General features: G+C 41.9%; 1 protein-coding gene across 4 annotated transcripts in view; it reads right to left on the reverse strand.

Moving 5' to 3' along the window:
* Nucleotides 1-261: 261 nt before the first annotated feature.
* SPTLC2 (serine palmitoyltransferase long chain base subunit 2) overlaps nt 262-23,690 on the reverse strand; it is an 87,812-nt gene continuing 64,383 nt past the window's right edge. For 2 of the 4 annotated variants that reach the window (XM_075103618.1, XM_075103620.1), the window contains 3 exons: nt 13,496-13,631; nt 11,271-11,400; nt 262-6,493 (listed from right to left, as the gene is read on the reverse strand). In XM_075103618.1, the coding sequence (XP_074959719.1) occupies nt 6,374-6,493; nt 11,271-11,400; nt 13,496-13,631 (386 nt within the window). In that variant the 3' untranslated portion in view covers nt 262-6,373. The remainder of the gene's footprint in view (nt 6,494-11,270; nt 11,401-13,495; nt 13,632-23,690) is intronic. The other 2 variants (XR_012662307.1, XR_012662306.1) reach the window with 2 other exon arrangements.

Consider the following 23,690-nt stretch of genomic DNA (forward strand, 5'->3'; position numbering starts at 1 on the left):
AGCACGGTTTCCTGGCACTCAAGTCCAAGGCTAGAGGGGGACACTGACCTATCTGAGCTCTCAAACAGGCCATGGTTTTACCCAGCCATTCCAGTATGGGACTTGTGTGGTGTTTTTGTTGTTGTTGTTGTTGTTGGTTTTTTTTTTGTTTTTTTTTAGGGGGGTGGTAGAAGTATTGGGAAGGAAGGGGAAAAAAAGGTTTGGTCTCCCTAACAGGGGAAAAGCCTCATTAGCATTAATAAAGAAAAAAAAATCACAATGTAGCATTTTTTAAAGTCTTTATTATGCAGAACATAGAATATATTTGAACGGATTTTTTTCCCAAGCAGTTTTTCTCCAGTGTTTTCATTTTGTTTTGTTTTTAAAACATGCATTGTTACCTTTTTAAAGCCAATGTACCATCCATTTATCTTTTTCCTGCCCACAGAGCATCCAACTTCATGGTAATCCCAAGTGTAAAAAAAATTAGACATCTGGCATAAAATATTTTTGGGGGAGCCCATTTAAAAATTTTATCTAAAATGTCTTATCTACAAAAAAATCCAATATATATGTACATTATAGCAACACAGAGGCATAAGAATACAGTGCAATTTAAGATGAAGTGCTGTGACTTGGTAATTCTGCCCAGGGCTTGTGGAAATGTGGGCCACCATTGGCTTTGGGGCTGCTAGCCCAAAGCCTCAGGCTCCAATGTTCCTCTGATCTCTCTCAAACTGGTCTGAAGTTAGTAACATTGGAAGGCTGGAGATGCATTTAGCTTAATATACCGTTAGGGGGTAGCAACAATACTGTCTGAACAGGATGAGATTTGGCGCAAAAAAAATTAAAAAACCCCACTGCTTTACAGCAGTCAGATGCTTTGGTGCATGTTTCACTTCGCCATGGGTATTTCTGGAACGGCATCAACCCTTGGCATATTCAAGTGAGACTGGTTCACCTACTGTTAAGGAAATTAATTTGCTAGCTGCCACTGCTTCTGAAGTCCCTGCCCCTCTCTATAATTCTCCTGCTTTCGGTAGCCCAGGAATAAGTTACCAGTGCTTGCTGCATAGGAACACTGGTGCAGAGAACTGCACTATTTTTGGCCTTCGCATACAGACACATCTTCTGCTCCTTAAACAGCTGCTAGCCAGCGTCAAACACGAATTGAACCTCTCCCTACCTCCCAAGAAAATAGCAGTACACATTGCTTAACTAAAAGCACAGAGTATTATTCCATGGGTTAAAATCCACTGCATTCTTCAAGGTCAGTTTTAATTGCAATTCTTCATACCAAGAGTCACAGTTTAAGGCCTTCAACACACACCACAGTCGTCATCTCCTTCACCCAGCCCCTTTTGGGGATGTAAACACAACAGCTCCAATGTCTGCACCAAACGCTTCTCTTTTTAGTGAAAGATAAAGCACACCACTTCACACTAACACTTCATGGTTGTGCTCTAGCTTCACATCCAAATCCTTGAACAGGGGAACAACTGCAAGGCTGGGGATGTTAAGAGGAATACAAGCCATCACAATGGCATCTGAGTTGATGAGGTTGGGTTTTTTTTTTGGTGTGGGTTTTTCCCCCCGCCCCCTTTCTTTTAAAATCATGTTCAAGTTACACAGGTTGAATGACTGGCACTTTTCCCCAAACAGTGGTCCAATGCCACTTGGGTGCCAGGCCCAGTGCTGAAGCCAGCAATGCACCAGCTGAGGGGTCAATACTAGGCATTCCCTGACAGCTCACTAGTGTTAAAGCAGAACAGACTGCAGATACCCCAGATATTTGTGCAGAACATATCACCCACACAGATCCCAGCATGCTTGACACTTTCACAAGCTGAGTATAAACTATATATAAAAATAATATATATAAACTATACGTATAAACTGTACAAATTTTGACTGAGCATTGTATATTGGGATACATCTCCACAAGTTTTCTTCTCTGTGATGCAGCAAGGGAGCTCATGCACAGTGCTCCAGATCCAGTGCTGCAAGGTGTTCTCTTAGATGAAATGGAGAGCTCAGGTGCACAGCTTTCCTCCAACCTTTCCTATGATCTGCCAGAATGGATAACATGGCTTCTGGATGAGCAAACATCTGTAAGCCAAATACTTTTCAGAAGTAAAGAAATTGAAATTTGCACAGGAGAGGAAGCATTTACTTGTTGTGGAAACATTTTAGAAGAGTGCCCCTTTGGGCACTGAAAGTTGCATTCCTGTCTTAGGGATGCTTGTTCACATACACATGAAAGGTCCCTGTACAGCTGAGAAGAAGCGATGATTGACTGCCCCTTTTCTCCACCTCTGCTGTATTGGTCCTTCATCCACACAACACAGGGCTGGGTCACTGATTTCACAGGCACACTTCCCTTTCCTGCTCTGTGTGAAGGTGCAGCTCTGACAGTGAGTACTACTTCTGCACTCAGAGAAAACAGCAAGAGGAGGATGGATGATGCAATTCCTTCACTGAATGACTTCATCACAGTAAGATGTTCGGTCAATTCACTCCTGAGTCTTTGCCTAAAGCAGAAGTGTGCTACACCAGTAAGCCAAGAACCAGAACAGCTCTTTAAGGATGCTACTTAGAATGAAAAAAAAAAAATAGAAACTAAACAAAGAGTTAAATATACCATATACACAGATACTATACAAAAGTTGTGTCTTGTGTAAAAAAAAAAAAAGCAAGCCCTGAATATTTTGACACAAAATCCCCTTGGTTTCTTCTCTGCCAAAGAACTACAGAAAAATTATGAATCAGGCTCCTTAAGACAAAGGTCTGCTTGGGAAGTCCAGTTTCTAACAAGAAGCAGATCTCTCTTCACTGATGCTCGGTAATAGGAGCTTCTCCATTTTCTTAAGAGTAAAAGAATATGGCCATCAGCCTTGAAAGCCATAATGGTTCTAAACCCTTCACTCTGCTCAGCAGAGGCAAAATCTTGCTAAGTTCTTCAAAGGTACTGGGAAGGTAACTGTTGTATATTTATGAGTAAGTTTAGCCAATGTACAATACAGGGCAAAATCCTTTTTTCAAAAAGCAGCCTTCATTTTCTTTTGAATTTTGCATCTCTTAAGAAATACCAGGAGTCATTTTCAATTAGAATGTCTCAGAAAAGTTGGCAGGGACTGAAGTCTATTTCTTAAGCAGCCTTTGTGGTCTCTTAAGATTGGTTCTTTCATTCACTTCTACTGCCAGGACAAAAAGGAGACAGATTTCTGGTCAATACATAAATATCAAAGCAGCAATCCATCCTACACATACCGTGACAGCACACATGCTATAGGTTTGTCTACTACAAACCAGTAGTGGTCTGCTCCTTCAGTTGTGGGAGTGGAGTTTTTTTAGTAGATGTGAAAAGATTTTCCTGGCTTTCATGCTCAGTGAATTACTGACTTAAAAGTGCAAAATCTTGGACCTTAGAAATCGTACTTCTTACTTTTTCAGAAGCAGTTTCAACAGGTACCAGACTTTGGCAATAGAAGATCCCTTGAATAAAAGGCCTCCAGAGGGCAAAGGAGGGGTGGGGGGCAATTTGCTTCCCAACAAGGATATGGCAGGGCTGAAATGTAACCAAGCAGTTTACAAATGCTACTAACTGCCTGAATGATTTCTGAAATGTCTTTGCAACTCAGAATTCAAAGTCATATGCAAACAGTGTGACACAGACGAAAGATACCAAATGGCAGAAGTTTAGCACGAACACAATTTCCTCAACAAGTACAACTGGAATCCCAATGAGGACCAGTAATTTTAAAACACTGATAATTTCAGAAGTGTTATACAGGAGTTAGCTGAATTAGAGATCTATCCAGATGTTTTTCTCCCTTCCACAGACAAACTGCCCTAAAACTGAATCCCAGAGACAAGATTAAGACTTGAGACTTGTAGAATCCACGATAACCCACTCATAACTTAATACATCACAGCAGACAAGTGCGCTGTATGTCTGGGAATGCTCAAAACAGCTCCATACTGACCCACACCTACGCCTTCAAGTTGGTCAGTTTTGTCTGATCTTAAACTGTTCCACGATCAAGTCAACAGGACCAGGGCTGGAGTTAGGGCTTCCTGCACTAACCTCCTCTTGTTCCCTACTACAATCCAGAAGGGGAGGGAAGCAGATATCCTTTGAGGTAAAGCTTCTTGAAGTCAGAAAGCAGGTCATCTGCTGGAATGTTAGAGCTAGTCCTGGGCAGAACACAGGCGAGAAAGTAACCTCATGTAATTGCAGTTTACTCACTCTGTGGCTAAACAAATGAGACCACTCCATAGCCACTGAAGTTGCACATACAGGTTACAGACTTGGACTGTGCACACGCTTTGCTCCAGAAGGTGAGCAAATCAGCATTAGTGGACTAAGACAGAAACAGGTATCTGGACCTATTTTGAAACAGCCAATTTTAGTTCTTCTCATCTAATTACATTTCTGAAGTACAATGTTAAAAAACTAAGTGTTTTGAAATTCCATTACATTAAAATGGAACAAGATCTATAAACACATGAAGATAGATATTCTACAAACCAGAAGCCAATTCTGCTTTAAATCACCAGATGTATTTGCAGAACTGCTTGGTTCTAGTGACCAAAGCGTTCCTTCCCTGGTAGTTGCAGAGTGAACATAAAAGAACTTAAAAAAAAAAATTATTAATTTTTTTGCAGCACCAGGCAAATAGTTTTGAGCCGCACTCTGCTTTAGCATTACGATGAAGAATCTGTTTAAAAAAACTCCAGTATCTGCAAAAAAGCGTCATGCTAATGCAAATCGAAGAGCTGGCCCAACCCAACTGACATGATGTTAGAGCTTTACTATCTTTGCAGAAACCCTACATGTCGAAGGTATAAAATACAAACTATACTGCAACTGACTCATGTTATAAAATTTTTGGTACTTTAATGATCCATTCTCTTCACTGAAAGATTTCAAGATGCAATGACTAAGTAGCAGACCACCTCTAAGGTGTGCTAGAGCAAAGGTGCCTATTTTAAACTTTGATCAGAATAAGACGGTGTGGAACTCGCAAATAAAGATTCCAAAGAGCAACTGGCTCAGTGGACGTGAGTTTGATCTCACAGTAACAGAACTGCAAAAGAATAAAGATCTCAAACTGAACGCAATCGTGAGGACATTCTCTCTTCAGGGAAGGCCTACACAGGCATGCAGCTGCCAAATGAGACTTTGTTGGCTAGCTGAAATGTAACGTACGATACAAGATCCAAGCTGTCTATACTCTTTGCATAAAAGCCTTGCGCAACAAGGCCAACAAAGAACACCTGATACATGACAAGAAACAGTGAATTCACGTGGCAAAGGGTAGCAGCCTTTCAGAGATCTGCATGAAATAAGTGGTTCTCCTGTAGTCATCCACTGTATAGGCCTGCTTATTGAGGGTCTCAACAAGAAGCATAAGGCTTGCTATGTTTACTTAATCCCAAGAGCACCCTTCTAGAATTTAGCAGTGACTTGTTCATAGTTTTATGATAATTCTAAAGCAAGAGAAATTAACCTGAAGATGAAAAAGCAACACACATTAAAACCACGTTTTTTTTTGTTTTAAAACAGAAGTATGTCAGAAGGAAGACAAAACACAGCCCATTTAAAGAAAAAAAACAACTAACAAAACCCCTCTCCATCACTTACCCTATATCAAGAGGACAATTGGTGTCAGAACCAGGAGATAATCTGGTATCCATACTGGGAAGGAAAAGAGGCTAGAGTCCCAGAAGTCCTTCTGCCTGTGGCTTACAAAACTAAATAATGTTTGGGAACAATGGTCCTGTCAGTGACATGTCAACAACACATTTATTTTAAAAAGGCTAAATTCAAGTTTTAAACACAAGTAACTGGAAAAGAAAAAAAAAGAAAGAAAAACTTTGGTTGATTATCCATCTTGTTAAATATGTCAAAGTTAACAGTTTCTCTAGGACATCTCCAAAAACAGACGGGTCAGCTCACTCCTTACTGGGAAGGCCAGACACCTAGCAGTGACACTGGAAGTGCTGCCATGCCAGCGTCACACATGCTTACAACATCTCAGCTAGCATTTGGGAGGCTAATGGTGCATACAAAGTCTGGCTGATCAGCCACAGCCAACCTGGGTTGCTGTGAACTCATTGAGCAAATAAATAAAAAAAGCAACAAGAAAAAATAAAGCCAAGCACCTCTAGGGCCAGACCCTGAAGACACAGGAATGAAAGCTTTTTTTTTTCCTTCCTCCTTTCCCTATTTACAAAATGCCATTTAGAGCTGACGTGGCCACTTCAGTATTGTGAGGAAATGTCTTTTATGCTAAGCAGTCATAAGAATGTTGTTCATGGATGCTGTGGCCTGCATGCCACGGAGTGTCCCACGGGTTGTGTCCCTCCCACCAAGGCACATGGAGGGAATTCAGTCTTCTGTTTCTTCATATGTTGTCTCATCAAATGGCCGGTCCAAGAGAGGTACCAAACGGTGACGGGAATATTTCAGTTGCAAAAGGTCCCCAACTTCATTGATTTCTTTTAAAGCCTGAGAAAGAGACCACAGTACATCAGCAGAGGAGACATGCAAGCATGTTATTAGCACATCTTCCTTTCTGCATGCCTGCAGACTACTCTGACAGCCATTTTACTTAAGTGAGATTTTACTGTGCTAGAGGTTTTGATTTTAGCATTCAGAAGTCTCGAGTCCAAGTGAGCTGTACTGGTCACTTAACTGAGAGTGACTCTGCACCCACCTGACTACTCCACTTCCAGGGCAGGATCATAATATCCAGCAATACTAACAACGTATGTGGAGGTTTGACTCCTCTTTATGTACCATTCAGTATGAAAATGTGTGTGTTAGTATACCATCTCTGAACTACTGTATTTTTTTAAATTGCAAGATAGCAAAAGGTAAACTGCAATATTGTGCTAACAAGTTCTTTTGATGCATTTGTTGTATCTATATTTGGTTAATTTGCATTGTCCATATAGAAACAGGGATGCAAGTTCTGTATCGTAAACAACACTGCACGGGAGATATTTGCCAACCAATCCAAGGAATTAAAAAAAAAAGTTATTCTGGGTAGGATCCCCAGCATTTTCTCCCTAGAAAGTGAGTCCCACTGCCTCAGGTTGCCACAAAGGCAACACTCAGACAACTGATGGCCCAGAACACTGCTAGTGAGCTAACAAAACCTTTCACCGTTTTGACCTGAATGCAAATGTTATGAAGTTTACCAGAGATCAAACATCTGCTAGCGTAAGAAATGAGGAAAGCCCCGGCTCAGTTAATCATACTTTCTTTATGTTGCAATCGCTGATAAGACACCGGTTCACAATAAGGTTTGTTAAAAGCCAAGCCCTAAACTTCAATTAATTTCTCTACAGAACACTCCTGGGGCAAGGTACAAAATAAAGCAGTTGCTACAGACAAATCTGCAACAGTGCATAATGCTAATTATCTTATATAGGTGAGTTTAGAAGATGACTTCGAAGTCCAATGTGATTTTTGAACTCAAAGGTTGGCATTCTACACTTCCTTGAACTGTAAATTTATTCAGACAGATGCATTCAGCATTCCTTCAAAATACCACTAACTTCAATATTAATACTCCAATTTTAACATATTCTGGGTCAAATGTTGAGAATGCTGGGTCAAATCTTGAGAATAGTTGGCAGACAGATTAATATCCCTACATGCCACGGACATATAGCTCAAGCTTTTGTTTCTTTAAACAATGGCCCCTCATGCTTGTTATATCTGGCAGCAAGAACCTCTCCACTCTAAAATCTGGGGGAATGACAAACCCAGAAGTTGGACCTTGGTAAAAACAAAACAAAACAAAAGCATGGGCATAGTTTGCCAGATCTTTAAGTAAAGATCCCATATGGAAACAATTTAAGGTTGAATTTCTGTTGAAAGAGTCTGTTAACTGTTATTCTTGAATGCAGATTTAGGATTTTATTAATTTAAAACAAAAAGGACCACGTGACCAGCAAAGACTACAAAGGAAATGGCATTGGTGAACTTTGACTTCAGGAGAGTGTAATATATTTTTCATCACTGAAAAGAAAGCACCAGCCCACAGGGATGCAGGTTATGAGGGACTTCACTCTGATCCTGAGCCAAATATTTTCAGGCAAGGAAGTTTTATTTACATAAAACGGTTAAAATTGTAACTGAGAACTGTTCCCCATCATGTGGGTTTATTTAATAAGAACAAGGAAACATTACAAATATCAGCATTTACAAGACAAGCTTCTCTTCCCCGTGCTCCAAACCTGGATAAATTTTGTTTAGAAAAAAAATGCCATAACAGCCCTCGTTAGCATCCATGCACACACGGATGGGCTACCAAGTTCTCCTCTCTGTCACTGACTTGAAGCAGCTCTCTGCCAGCTCTCTCCAAGTCTATTCATTTCAATTCTTTTTCCTCCTGGATATTGTTGTCACAGTTCAGCAGAGGGATCAGATCTGAGGGCTGTCTTAATGATGAGCTGCCTGAAATCAATCTCCTTTCACTGCATCACAAGAAAACACAACACAAAGTCACTGACAGAAAGACTTGTTCCTCATTAACTCCTCTTGCCAATGTTCTGGGTTCGGAGCATACAGCTGTTTTGAACCTTAAAATGGATTACACTAACTTGGAACAAAGCCTCCACGTACTGAACTAAATCAGGATTTCTTCATTCACTGCAAAATTCACACCTCATTTTGTCCTGGATTAATTTTCTTAGGCAGACAAGCCCTAATATTTTAAATAAGCATTTCCTCGATTTAGAGCATTTAGCACCTACAGAGGTACTCTAGAAATGAATCTTTAGAGTTAAATGTACAAAACTTGAAACATTTTCTGGAAAGCAGAAAGACTTGTAAGAGAATTGACAGGAAAAGAGCTTTTTTAAGCAGAGTAATGAAAGTTACAGACTGGTTTTGGAAGAGAGCAAGTATAGTACTTATATAGGCCCTGCAAAAGCAGCTTGTTATGGTAAAGACTCCAGCTACTTACTAAGAGAGAAGACCAACAGCAAGATTGCTCAGGTAATGCCAGCACACCGAGTCTGCATGGTTTCACTTGTAGCTCAGTTTGCAGCAATATGATTTCAGAGACTTCGGTTTTCTTTCTTTTCCTTTCTTCCACCTTCTTCCCATTCGTCCCGCCATGTCCGCCTGGCCAGAAGTTACTGCTCCCTCATTTGTGTCAATGCACTCAGTTCTATTACCATGCTCTGAGCCAAGTCTGTGTTACCATTCATTTTATACAGGGCAAAGGAAGGGAAGGAGAGGGCCTTCTCCAAACATACCACTTCAGAATTCTTATTTGGAACAGAAACAACTGAATTGGGATAATTATGGGAAGAATAGCAGGTCAGGTAGCTGGGAAGGAACACCTCAAACAGTCTGCTGTTGGAGTCTCAGAGCAGAATCTTTCAAGTCTTACAAGGCAGAAACAACTTGGAAGCAGCAAGTACAGCACCACAGACATGCGGCAGGTTGTTTAACTGATACAGAATGACAGCAAATATACATTACCAAGCAGCACACACCACTGCCTTACTATTTTTCCTAACAAAACTGAAATAAAAAAGAGCCATTTTCAGCTGTTGATTTGAAAGTTCTGTGGGAGTGAAGTGTAAAAAGTTTGAATCTTTTTTTTTTTTTGACAAGTCGTTAGTAAATATCTGTTTATATATCCTATTTGATCTTCATATATTGAAGTGTTACCACCTGATCGTATCTGGACATTGGGCATTATTTCCCCTTCATTAACTCCATGATGACTACTCCCCCTCACCTTCTTGTCCACAAAATGTTGAAAATAGTTTAAAGAATTTTTTTTCTCCATCATCTTCCCAAGGATCAAGGTGAGGCTGCTCAACCTGCAGGTCCTCAGATCATACTTCTTGCCCTTCTTAAAGTCAGTGGTGACATCTGCTTTCTTCCAATCCGCAGGAACTTCCCCCAGTCATGACCTTCCGAAGATGGTAATCAAGAGTGGCCTTGCAGTGACAGCCAGCTCCCTCAACACTTGTGGGTACATCCCATCAGGTCCCATGGACTTGTGATGTCCAGTTTGTTTAAATTTCCTTTTGCTACTAATATCCCCACAAAAGCCCTGCCTGCTGCATTTCATGTCCTTTGACAGACTCAGCTCCAGGTGGGCTCTTGGCTTTCCTGACCCCATCCCTGCATGCTCAGGACTGTGCCTCTACTCCCCCTGGGTCACCTGTCCCTGCGGGCATCTCTTATATGCTTCCTTTTTTTATTTTTTTGGTTTGTTCATCTGTGCAGGCTTCTCACTATGTTTGCTCTCCTGTAAATCAGGATGGTCCATTCTTTGGGGTGGGAGGAGGGGTAGGGAATCATCCAGCTGTCCTGGACACCTCCTCTCTTCAGGACCGTATCCTATGGGATTCTTTCAAGCAGCTGTCTGAACAGCGCAGTCTACTCTCCTGAGGTCCAAGGTCATAAGTCAATCTAGCTTAGGTTCTGAGCCACAGAACAGCAGAGTGGGGAAAAAAATACAATGGAGAATTTTCACAGCTGATGCACATGTCCATCAAAGAAGATTATTCAGAAGACTCAAAAATGAATGTAGTTACTGCACCAAAACATAATAAGGATAGTCAGGCTTATTCATACAATGCCCTTTCAACTATATTAGTCAGAGCGTAAATACCATCCTTAATTTTTAAGGCAGCATCTCCTGACTGTGATGCAGGCCTCCTTAGAGGGGACCTCAGATGCTGGAACACACTTAGTGCAGGCAGGAGCCAGTAAGGCATTGCACGTGGCACAGACTCATTTAGGACAGGGTCATTTAAGATACAGAGCTCTGAAGCTGTGAACAAGAACTGAAATAGTAATCTTTGGAATAAAAATTCTCACTGGTAATCATGTGCTGAGGTTTGCACTTGCTTTTGAGAAGAATATAGATGTTTTGGAGGTTCTCAGGCTTTTTTTTTTTCTTACCTTCTGCATCTAGGGTCAGAAGAAGCAGAATTTTTTCCTTCTAAAAGATTCAGTGGAAGGTAGAACATCTTAAGAGGGAAAAAAGCATTGTCTTGAAGGTGTGAGACACTCTCTCGCATCATTTAAAATAGGAAAAGAAAGTCCCTGAGATTTACTGTAGGCAGCCATTCTGCATTGTTGAAGCAAGGAAAGAGAGATGGAGTCATTGCCAGCTCTACTACACAAAGCTTTGAACATTAGGTTCAACTAGCTTGTGTACTAAACATTGAACCATACAAAGATTAGACAATTGTACCTGTTTATAGAAGGCATGAGCAAAAGGAAGACAAGACGAGACACTTACTGTATCAAGCATCTCTCTGGTATGAGCTGCAGACAAACAGAATCTGGCTCTGGACTCAATGATGGGGGTGGCAGGGAAGCCCACAACCACAACACCAATGTTCCGCTTCAGCATCTCACGCCCAAATGCACTGCCAGAGAGAACAAGAAAGATCGTCAGAATGATACCAGTGGAGGCAAAGCAGCAGCAGCCTGAAGGTCTCAGTATGTTAACCCATACAGGCCTTTGTTGAAGTAAGCCTACAAGACCAGTTTGGAGCTTCCAGTGCTTTCTTTTAGAGGTAGAGGACCTGTTCACAAAAGCCTTTTTTAAAATCAGTCCCAAGGTGGTCCCCTACTCAAAAGGTTTGACTGTATTAGGTTGTAACAAAGCTGAAAGACTCTATGTGGCAGAGGCTGGTCTTTTAGCAGGCTGTTTCTAAATGGATTTGTAACCTAAGCTTGGAAATCCTTCTGATAGGAAACAGGGATTTTGGCTCAGGAGTTTGACTATACAAGGAATTCCCCATGCTGCAATCTCCTAGAGCAGATGCTGCTGCAGTTTCAAGATGGTTTGTTTTCACCAGTTTAATTTAAAGTACATTATGATGTCACAGAATGTACCACTTTTTAAGTGCCTATCATGGGAACCACTGAATTGCCACAGCAAATTGAGATCATCTAATCTCATACCAAATATTTTCAAAGAAGGTGCAAAAACCTCATACAACTGTTATACAACCTCATACAATCTTCAACAAAACATACTCTTATGGGGATTAAAGAAATTAGCAGCTGTTACCTATGCGATGAGAGGCATGAAGATCTAGAATCTTTCTGTAATGGCACTGCAATTGTGGGTGTTTCTTCAAGCCACAGGAAATGGTTAATCTTTTTTGAACTGACCTTGTCTTGAGAAGTAGCAATGAACTTAAGAGGCTTATAAGGATAGAAATAACATCCTTTTACTCTTTTAATAATTCTTCTTCCTTTTACTTCTGCTACAACTCTTTTCCTTATAAACAGGTGCATCCTGATACACTTAATTTCATATCCATTTAGTACTCTCAAACTATTTTACAAACGGACTACAAGAGACAAAGAAAGGAAGAAGTAGACCTGATGTAAATCCTAAGGGCCAGCACTCAGCAGAGCTCTGTATTCTTGCTCATTTTTAAGTAAGTTACTGGCTCAGCTGCTCAGCTAATAAACATTTCCATGAAGATTTCCAGGGAAAAGATTGTACTGACTGGTAGAGCAGCTGGGCAGTAAAGACAGTATGCTTCTGTGTGCTGGATAGTGCAGACTCTACAGCACCCATAAAGGTTACAGGCCTTTTAAATTTGGTTATACTGAGAAGGGTGGAGGAAGACTGTATCTAGCTTCATGCAGAGTGCTAGATGATGTTTGTTCCCTCACAGAACCACAGTGCTTAGCTAGACTGAAGCCCGAGCTAGAAGCACACTAGAGATGTTTTGTACGGCTTAAAATGAAGCCATACTTTCCAAATTTGAAGGTGTTGGTTCAGCACTGCATTATACACAGACACTGAAAAGCAGCGATCAAAGCCCAGTTGTCCTTGAAATAAGGCTTTTATGTTGCAAATTTTTTTTTAATACTTACATTATATCCTGCTTGCAGAATTTTAGCCTTAATTATCCACACAGTAGCCCACAAGTCCATAAGCATTTATAAAGCTAGGTGTTACGGTTATATTAGTATTCACAATAACAGTATCTGAGCTATTAAATCCAGAACTCAAACTTGGGATTCATCAAATACAGGTTTTTGTGTCCCATTGAGTCCAACCCCACTGCTTTTCCTTTTTTTCAATTTTCAGAGTTCATATGTGGAAACGTTGGCTGCTTCTGATCAAGGAGCTGGTTGAAAGATTCCTTCAGTGACTTTTAATGTTCATTAATGTTCATTTCCATTCACTTTCAGCTTCTCTTCAACACAAACATACACCTTACATGTAAAAAATTTAAAAAACCACGATGTTTAAAACGTGGCACATAGTGGTAAAACTGCTTCCCTGAAGTGCTTTCTTGCTGCCCCAAGCCATAATCCTCAGTGTTCTCAAGATGGCTTATAGGAAGTTTCCATGTTTTATAAGACTCAGTAATGATCATAAAAGCAAAAATCAAAAATCAAACCAGTCTTTTCTTATATTTAGAAAAGTCTTAATATTCTTGTACCATCCTAACTTTAAAGAAGACGGGTGAGAAGTTATCCTGTTAAACTTACCCAATTTTTGCTGGCATGTACAGCATCAGAGGCACGACAGGGGAATCTTCATTTCCATAGATGATAAAGCCCATCTCTTTCAGTCGTCTCCTGAAATATCTCGTGTTCTCTGCTAGCTGCTGCACACGTGCTTTGCCTAGAAAACAAATTAAGATAAGACTGTGAATACGACAGTCATTAAGTCATGTGCGTAACTGCAATACAACATCTCTAGCTAAAGTACAAAATATACATGTACCACTTCTGCTTATGGAAGTATTAAAATGAAATGCAAACTAGAATTTGTGGTTCCTTCTCCCCCATGTAATCAAGATTAATCGCTCATTTTCTAACAAGGCTGTAGCTGAATGGACCAAGACAGGCACAACCATCAAGTGCAAGCACTCCCTACGTTTTCCATATCAGGCTTTTAATCAAGAGGTACCTGGCAAAACAAGGTAGTTGCCTGCTTTTAAACAAGATTCAAAATTTGCTCAAGATTCACCAGTAGCTGCATGTTGAAATAGTTTGCTTGCACCTTGAGTAATTAATGGCAGCCTACTGAACAAGCTGGGGCTGTTCACTGTGTTTTATCCTGCTTGTCTGTATTAATGAAAATTACTACTGTCCTTACATCTGCTTGCTGAACTGATCATGTGGCTGCTCCCTAACCTTTTTCAGTTAAAATGAGCTGGGTTTAAATTAAACTGATTACTTCTGATAATCCAGCTCACTTTGCATAAGCAACAGCAGCCAATTTATCATGTATTCAGCTAATTCTGTACAGATTTCTTTTGACATTTGGTAAAATTAGTGCACAGGACATGAGACAGCTAGTATAATTTAAATATTCCAGCTGTTCAGATATGCATCGGATGACTTATTTATCAGTTAATTAAATTCTAGCCTAACGCAGTGTACCGTGTTTCTGTGTTGCCCAGAAAAAGATCCACATCATCTCATCTAAACAGATGATAATGCATTTCTGATCAGCTAATACTCTAATGTGCTTAAGAGATTAAGTACCATGCCATTGATGAGACTATAATAAGTAACACTTATAACTACTTGTCTCTGGTCCACAGAGTATATTTGTAGATAATTGATTATCCAAACACTGCCCTCACCAGGTGGGTGATTCAAAAACTGAAGCATTAACTCTACAGCAGGGCATATCTATGTCATACAGTGAGGCTGGCTACTAGATATTAATCATGTTCCTTTAAAGTTGTAGATAACATAAGGTGATTAACCAAAAGGAACGCCAGGTCTCAGAGAGGCATCCAACACCCACATAGCTCTGCTCCAGGCCAGAACAAATGTAATTTTAAGAACCTATACAGTTTTTATAGCCAAGAGCATCAGACATTCCACCCACAACCATGCAATCAAAGGCAAAATCCCATCAAAGGCAAAGCATGAGAAAAAAACCCCATGAAACCTGTTAAGTTTGCAAAATTTGGCCTATCATTAGTGGGTAGGAGCTGGTATTTCTAAAAGCATTCCCTGCCATTTAAGACATATCTTCTCCTCCATTAACAGCATTATTTCTTAATCTTTTCTCGCCCAGAGTTTCTGTAGAAGCTTAATTCCATTTCCCCAAAAAGCAGTTAGATTTCGGTAAACACAAAGACATCTTGTGCTTATGAAACTTATTTTTTTTAATTGGTTCAGATCACATCCTGTAGTGGAGACCCGCCCTTCTCTTATGTTTTCAGATCAATTATTTGGGTATTTTGAATACCTCAGACTGCAAAGAGAAGTTGAAAAAAAAATAAAAAAACAACAACACAAAAAGAAACAGGTCTCCTGTAAGATACTACAGATAGTGGGCCAAAAGCCACTACTTGCATTTCTAACATTGAGACAATCAATAAAAACACAAATGCCCAGAGCAATCTACATGCAGAAAAAAGCTACAAGGGTACCTTCTGAGAAAACTGCATTCACATGTCTCCCATACAGAAACGAACAACTTCTGACAACATTTCAAGTCAGTGATGTACAATCTCATCAAAATACACGAGATTTCACCCCTATGAGAGTAGACGGGTCACGTACACAGCTGGACACAACTGCTGTGATTGGTCCCTCTCCCACAACCAGGACTGCAGCTTCTCCCGTACATAGTTCTCTCTATGCTCCCATGAAGCGCAGAGTTTACAGTGCTTCAAGCAGAAGGAACTTCAGCACCTTTACACATTCCAGGCTGAAGATTAAAGAGCAACCTTAATTTACAGTTGGCAACTGCTTCACAGTCTTCCTTAAGCTCTTTCTCATAAAAAGTTTATGATTCCAGATTTGTCCTTACAGATTGAAGAGTGCTTTGAGATGTAAACAAGTTGCATGCATAAGTCTTTCGGTTCTCTACAGAGACATAATCACCTACTACAACTACTGACAGATCTGGAAGACACTTGCTTTCTTCAGGTTTACAGGTCTCAAAAGCCCGTCAGCTTTTACTTCACTGCAGAACCAGAAGTCAGTTTAATGAAATTATTACCTCTCTAAAGACTTGTCACCATGGCTACAACAATACACCAAGAACTTGTAAACGTATTCAGTGGTGTCTTCTCACTACCCACCATATGTCATTACCACCCTCTGAAGAGAACTGTAGTTGTGGTGAAGCAAAGCACCAGGAATCAAACAAGAACTGGGTACAGGTTCCTTGTCCTTCACTTTCCTTTCTCCCTGCATCCTGTGCAACTACTTTCCGCTGCACTTCAACATATTTAGTCTCCTATTCCACTATAAAATCCTGCACGTGAAGAGTGATGCCACATGCTAATTGAATAGGGTTCGCAATATTATGCAACAAGCATACACCCAGTGTTCAGCTCTGTTAACATTTGCTGGTTCAGCCCCACTGGTATACACTAGTGTAGCAGGCTGTTAACTGCTACTACAGTTTTACCATGTTTTCTGGGACTGCAAAGACAAACCAAGCAGTGCCTGGAGACAGCAGTGACTAGGTACCACTGCTATTCCCACCTGTACCCACTCAGTGCTTGAGCATTCAGACAGAACCTCAAAATCCCTTCCCAGCCCAGATATCTGCTGAAGTTCAGAGCTCTGTCCACATCTACTCAACTGTAGGCCTAGAAAGACTGCCAGGACTGCAGCAATCCTCCAGCAGCTGGCTTTCTTGGCAGTATGCAGCTTCATTTTTAAGACCACGAAAAAAGCCTGGCTCAGACACCGCCCTGCCAATTGTTCTCACATAGGAGTTGTGCAATGATTCTGGTAACATCCTTTCATCTAGGAAACTGGAATGTGATGACCTTCAGGGAGGGAGGGAAAGGGGAAGAAAAGGAGGATTACTGGAACCGAGTTCTTCAAAAGGCTAGTAAACTAGAACCCCTTATCAGAGTAACTGATCTGAAGTCCCTTATGGGTCCTGTAAATGGCTTAAACTAGTTATTGACAGACCTACACTGGAATTAAAGGATTAACTAATAACTTCTCCTTTGCTTTTATACCCTTTTGCAAGTTTACTGCAGTCATAACAAGATTGCTCTTGTAATTCAGTAAAACACTTCCTTGCTTGTAGCAGCCTGGGCATGACTTAGGCCCACATGTATTCCTAAAGAACATGTTGTTGTATCAGAAGTAAAGGTCACATGGCACCTAAAGGGGAGAAATGCTCTCCCTTTACCACCCTCAATTCAAGCTGTAGCTGTGTGGACTCAGATAGAAAAAAGAACAGAGACAAGAAATGCAACAATTGCTTCTGCTTGGATAGCTAACATGGGCTGAAAATTTATAGCTGGCAGTTTGAGAAGAACATGCTTTACTTGACATAACCTTATACGAGTTACAGATAACAGGCAGTCAATTTAAATTGGCACTGCTAATTTTCACACCAACATTTGTTTTACTACGCAAAATACATGGTACAGAGTTGCAGCAATCCTACCCCAGGTGCTAATAACCAACTGTGAACTCCCAGATCAGCAGCAGCTGTGCTGAGGAAGTCACTCAGAGCTCCTCTCAAGCCTTTGCTCTAAGGCATTGCCCATAACATGGTTGTTATCTACTCCACATGACCAAGAATATCAGATATATACTTTTGCATTTATAAACCTTAAGCAACTTAACTCTAGACTTAACAGAACAGACAAGTCAGGCTCTACAGTTTCTGCAGCAGAAGGGTTCCGTACCACCAGCTGAACCAATACAGTAAGTAACATCTGACTGACTAGTAGTTTTACCATTCTTCCAATACTTAGCACGTACCTTCCAGTATGAACAGCAAACTTTTGCCCACTTCTAAACAAGCTTCAAAAGATGGTGTTTCTAGATTTGGGCTGAGGGAGAGTGTTTCTTTTTTCTGACATTTTACTGTATGGCATATCAAGTCTTACAAATATATAAGGTAACCAATGCTCTTTAAAAAAAATGCAGGTAGCATCTCCTTGAAAAAAAATATTCCAACATCCTAGAGAAAGCGCTCAATTATGAATCTAAAAGCACATGAGGTGTATATTCCCCACAACCCTAGTGGAAAGTAAATTAGTATCTCTGCCAGGACAGATTCCCACAGGCTAACAGGATGACACGGCAACATTTGTGAAGGCCTCTGCTTCAGAGGTCATAATGCTCAGAAAGACAGAAGTTATAGTGCAAACATTATCTAGGAGATATTTAAACAAATTCCTTCTCGAAGCAGAAATTAAGTTGATACTTACCATACTTATCTGCAGGATAAAAAGGGGACTGCACATTCTACCACATCAAACTGAAAATCCTCTTGCAATGGGTCTATCATTGAAGCATATAAAAAGAGAAACTCACCTGTATTTAGCCTCACTGCTCTTTACGTCTTAGAAGCTCATGCTTAAACTAACAGTCCAAATACTGCAAGGATTCTCAGACAACCCTTATTGCAAAAGGCAATTTAATAAATACACAGCAATTCCTCAGCAACTAAAAATTTTTGCAAGGTCAGGATGAACGTAGTCTTTGGGAGGAAAAAAAAAACTAAACCAAACCAAAACAGAAAACCAGACACTTCTTAGAGCCGAGATGTGTGTAACTTCTCTATTCCATGTTAAAAAAAAGTCGACTCTACAAAGAACAAAGAAGCCGTAGAATTTGTCGAAGTTACTCTGCCACAAAGATCTAATATTTGTAATGTTCCTGTCATCTATTAAGGCTGATGAATAAGCTATCAGAGATGGTATTGGACTCAAAAGAAAATTTAGTTCAACCAGGATGCATTTGTTTTTCCTCCCTCTTGTGATCCCTAGGCAGTAATTGGAGAGCAATCACAAATCTGTCCTTCTTAAACAATGCAACACTTCATCAGCAAGGCTTCTTGAGAAATAAAAGGCATGTTGCATTATAGACAAACAGACTACTGACTGACACTGAACTCCACAGGGGCAAAAAACCAAGCAGGATTTTATCTGCTTGTCACACTAGGGATCAGTGTCACCTGGATCTAAAGCAAAGATACTTGACACAATACAAAGGAAGCTATATGTTGACATTTTTAATTCTTAAAGACTTCAAAGCAACATAGTAGGACACATCCTTAAAAATGGTTCCTGAGCATCAAAACTGTTAACTATATGTACAAGCTGCAATACAGTTCTTGTTGGTCAACAAATACCAGTTCACATTAGATAGCTATGACGAAGCTATGAAGCTACACATTCTTTCATTAACTAATCTTGTAGCTGTTCGACACATTAGAGTTTTAATCTTGCAGTCTTCATTTAACCTTCTGTTGTCATTGTTGCCAGCATGGACGAGGCTAAACTGAGCAATTTCATGCCTTTATCTTGCATACCAGTTGAAGGCTAACATCTTTGGTTTTAGTGATTAAATGAAAAATTTAGAATAACAGAAAACTCTTAATGTGAATAGACTGCTATTCAGTACATGCAGAATCATGCCGCTTGTGATACCTATTTATTGCCCCAATTAATCAGTGTCTCAATAACAGCTCATGCTGTAACATAATGGAACACCCTCAGTTCCAGTTTTCATTGTGTGATCAACAAAATTAAAACATTTACTCATGGAGATTTGTTTCGCATTGTTTTTCAAGCTTGTCCCATCTTACAAACTCTTGCCAATGCAGAGGTATTGGAGGTGAGAAGCATTTTATCACCTACTGACCTATGTGACATCCCTAATTTGTGGCAGTCACTTCTCTTGGTATAGCTTATTTCGGTCAAGGAAGGGATTTATCTGGCAATACATTTACCCTGACAAATACCACAGCTTTACTGAAGTTAGCTTGACCTCAGCAGGAATACTTTGCTAGGAGGGCTATCAGTTTTGTAGGACTGCTTACCTGGGTAGGTTTCTTATCCTTTCCTCTCCTGACAGCCACAATCTAGGGAATCCAATAAACCTTTTTCCTCCCTTGTACAAATGCTTTCCCATGAATAAACAAGTTAATTTTTTGGTCTGTCTTCAAAGAAAAAATAAAAAGAAAAATCAAGCTAACTAAAAGAAGGTACTCGGTCAGCTAAGTGCTCATGCAGATCATGATAGCTCTGTGTGCATGTATACGTGCACGCCTATGTGTGAAAGGGCATTGAAGCAGCAGATCTCAACCTACTTTTTCATGAAACAATGCTGACAGGCATTTTATAACCTGAGCAGTAATGTTTACTGACTGTTGCTAGTTACTTAAGTAACAACTGAGCCTCCATATTCTTGTGTGGAACAAAAACAGCTTGTGGAAAGGGTATGTTCTGGGACATCCAGAACATTGTGTCATTCCCCAAATCACACGACCAACCTACAATCCAATTTTATGAAAATCCTTCACCACACAAGCTTACTAAGATGTGCTGGTTTTGGCTGAGAAGGGGTTAATTCTCCTCACTGTGGGGGTCAGCTACCTTTCCAGCTTCCCGCGCTCTGCCGCGTGGCGTGGCGGGGGGGCTGGGAGGGGCAGGGCCATGGTGGGGGCGGCTGACCCCGACTGGCCAATGGCAGGTTCATTCCATACCATGTGACACCATGACCAGTATATTGAGGGGGGGCAGTGGCAGCGCGCGGGCGGCGCGGCGTCGGGTCGGCGGGCGGCGAGCGGCTGCGGCGCGTGCGGTTTGTTCCGGCGGTTCGTTCCCCCTCTCCCCTCCCTTCCCCCCTCCCCCGGGGCTTTGCGCCTCTCGTTGTTCTCCTTCACATTGCATTTCTACTGTTGTTTCTTTTAATTTTCATTATTAAACTGTTCTTATCCCAACCCACGAGCGTTACCCTTCTGATTCTCTCCCCCATCTACCGGTGGGGGAGTGAGCGAGCGACTGTGTGGGGCTGAGCTGCCGCTAAACCACGACAGTCTTTTTTGGCGCCCAACGTGGGGCTCGAGGGTTGGAGATAACAACAGCTGCTGGTCCCAGCACCATGTTGTCCTTTTTGCAGTTGGTGTTAAAAATCGGTGTTGGTTGTTTGAGTCTGCTGTGTTCTGCTGTGATTAGTAATGTTTTGCCTACGAGATTTGTTATACAAACACTCGTTTTCAGCTTTATCTGGTATTTGGGGTTTTTGCTGAAACCGTTACTGTACTTCGGATACCACCTTGTTGAGGCAATTAGCAATTATACCTCCTCCTCTGAGAGATTTTATATGGAGGAAATACAGAATAATACCTTTGCAACTTTGTTCTATGATGTCTGTGCCTTTGTTACAACAACGTTTTTGTATCTTGAACATCCTTGGGTGGTTAAGGTGCAGTCATTGTTAGTTTTTGGGCATGTTGTTTTGGTTTTGACTAAGCAACTTAAGAATATCACCCAGAAATCTGCCCCGAGGCTTGATAGTTACGAGTGGCAGGGCATGTGGGATAGCATGGGCAAATACCTAGGGCAGTGGGCACCCCCAGTGTTTTGGAGTTTCACCCCCGAGCAAGTGCAGAATCCTAAAAAACTAGTAGAATATTTGGAGAAAGTATGTTGTTACGCTGGGAACTCCAGAGAGACACAGATAACTGCAACGTGCTGGGGTCTGGCCCATGCATACCGAGCCCTGCTCAACAGTATTCAGTGCCCCCAGGGGGAAGAGAATGTCTCTGGATTGAAATGCAAAGTGACTGGCACTGTAGACAATCCAGCCCTGACAACAGGCACTGCAGCCACTCAAACCCCCACAACAAGTACCGGAGCTAGCTCAGAAAATAAACCCGTACCAGTATCAGTTGCCCCCATACATAAGACGAAATATTGGAAGCGGACATCAACCCGTTTAGAACGGGATGATGAAGAACCAGGGCCATCGCGGGGAGAGGAGGGAGAAGTAATAAATGAAATAGAGACCACCCGATCCCTGTCCTTAAGCGAGTTGCGAGATATGCGAAAAGATTATAGCCGTCGTTCAGGTGAGCACATTGCCACCTGGCTGCTCCGATGCTGGGATAATGGGGCCAGTAGCCTGGAACTAGAGGGAAAAGAAGCCAAACAATTGGGATCCCTTTCTGGGGAAGGGGGCGTTGACAAAGCAATTGGAAAAAAACCACAAGCCCTCAGCCTCTGGAGGCGACTCCTGTCTGGAGTGAAGGAAAGGTATCCCTTTAAAGAAGATGTTACATATCGCCCAGGAAAATGGACAACTATGGAGAAAGGCATCCAGTATCTCAGGGAATTAGCTGTGTTTGAGGTGATTTATGGTGACCTGGATGATCAACGGTCATCCAAAGATCCAGATGAAGCCGAGTGCACACGACCCATGTGGCGGAAGTTTGTACGGAGCGCACCATCTTCGCATGCAAACTCATTGGCAGCATATGAAGGGGTTCGAGCTGCTTCAGAAGTGGTTGGTACCGAAGCACAGTTGCTCCTGGCACCCCGACTGCCAGTGCTGGGCTGGATGTTCAAAGGAAACATCCCCTCTACACACCATGCAACTGATGCTACGTGGAGTAAATGGGTTGCACTGATCACCCAGCGGGCTCGAGTAGGAAACCCCAGTCGCCCAGGAATCTTGGAAGTGATTATGGACTGGCCAGAAGGCAAAGATTTTGGATTATCACCAGAGGAGGAGGTGACACGTGCTGAAGAAGCCCCACTGTATAACAAACTGCCAGAAGATGAGAAGCAATATGCCCTGTTCACTGATGGGTCCTGTCGCCTTGTGGGAAAGCACCGGAGATGGAAGGCTGCTGTATGGAGTCCTACACGACAAGTAGCAGAAACTGCTGAAGGAGAAGGTGAATCGAGCCAGTTTGCAGAGGTAAAGGCCATCCAGCTGGCCTTAGACATCGCTGAACGGGAAAAGTGGCCAGTGCTCTATCTCTATACTGACTCCTGGATGGTGGCAAATGCCTTGTGGGGCTGGCTGCAGCAATGGAAGCAAAGCAACTGGCAGCGCAGAGGCAAACCCATCTGGGCTGCCACATTGTGGCAAGATATTGCTGCCCGGGTAGAGAAACTGGTTGTAAAGGTACGGCATGTGGATGCTCACGTCCCCAAGAGTCGGGCCACTGAAGAACATCGAAACAACCAGCAGGTAGATCGGGCTGCCAAGATTGAAGTGGCTGAGGTGGATCTGGACTGGCAGCATAAGGGTGAACTATTTCTAGCTCGGTGGGCCCATGACACCTCAGGCCATCAAGGGAGAGATGCAACATACAGGTGGGCTCGTGATCGAGGGGTGGACTTGACCATGGATATTATTGCACAGGTTATCCACGAATGTGACACATGCGCTGCAATCAAGCAAGCGAAGCGGGTAAAGCCTCTGTGGTATGGGGGACGATGGCTGAAATATAAATATGGGGAGGCCTGGCAAATTGACTATATCACACTCCCACAGACCCGCCAAGGCAAGCGCCATGTGCTTACAATGGTAGAAACAACGACTGGCTGGCTGGAAACATATCCTGTCCCCCACGCCACTGCCCGGAACACTATCCTGGGTCTTGAGAAACAAGTCCTGTGGCGACATGGCACCCCAGAGAGGATTGAGTCAGACAATGGGACTCATTTCCGAAATAGCCTCATAGACACCTGGGCCAAAGAGCACGGCATTGAGTGGGTGTATCACATCCCCTATCACGCACCAGCCTCTGGGAAAATTGAAAGGTACAATGGACTGTTAAAAACCACACTGAGAGCAATGGGGGGTGGGACATTCAAGCACTGGGATACACATTTAGCAAAAGCCACGTGGTTAGTCAACACGAGGGGATCTGCCAACCGAGCTGGCCCTGCCCAGTCAGAAATCCTACATACTGTGGAAGGGGATAGAGTCCCTG

This window comes from Phalacrocorax aristotelis, chromosome 9 (assembly GCF_949628215.1).
Source record: "Phalacrocorax aristotelis chromosome 9, bGulAri2.1, whole genome shotgun sequence".
Lineage (NCBI taxonomy): Eukaryota > Metazoa > Chordata > Aves > Suliformes > Phalacrocoracidae > Phalacrocorax > Phalacrocorax aristotelis.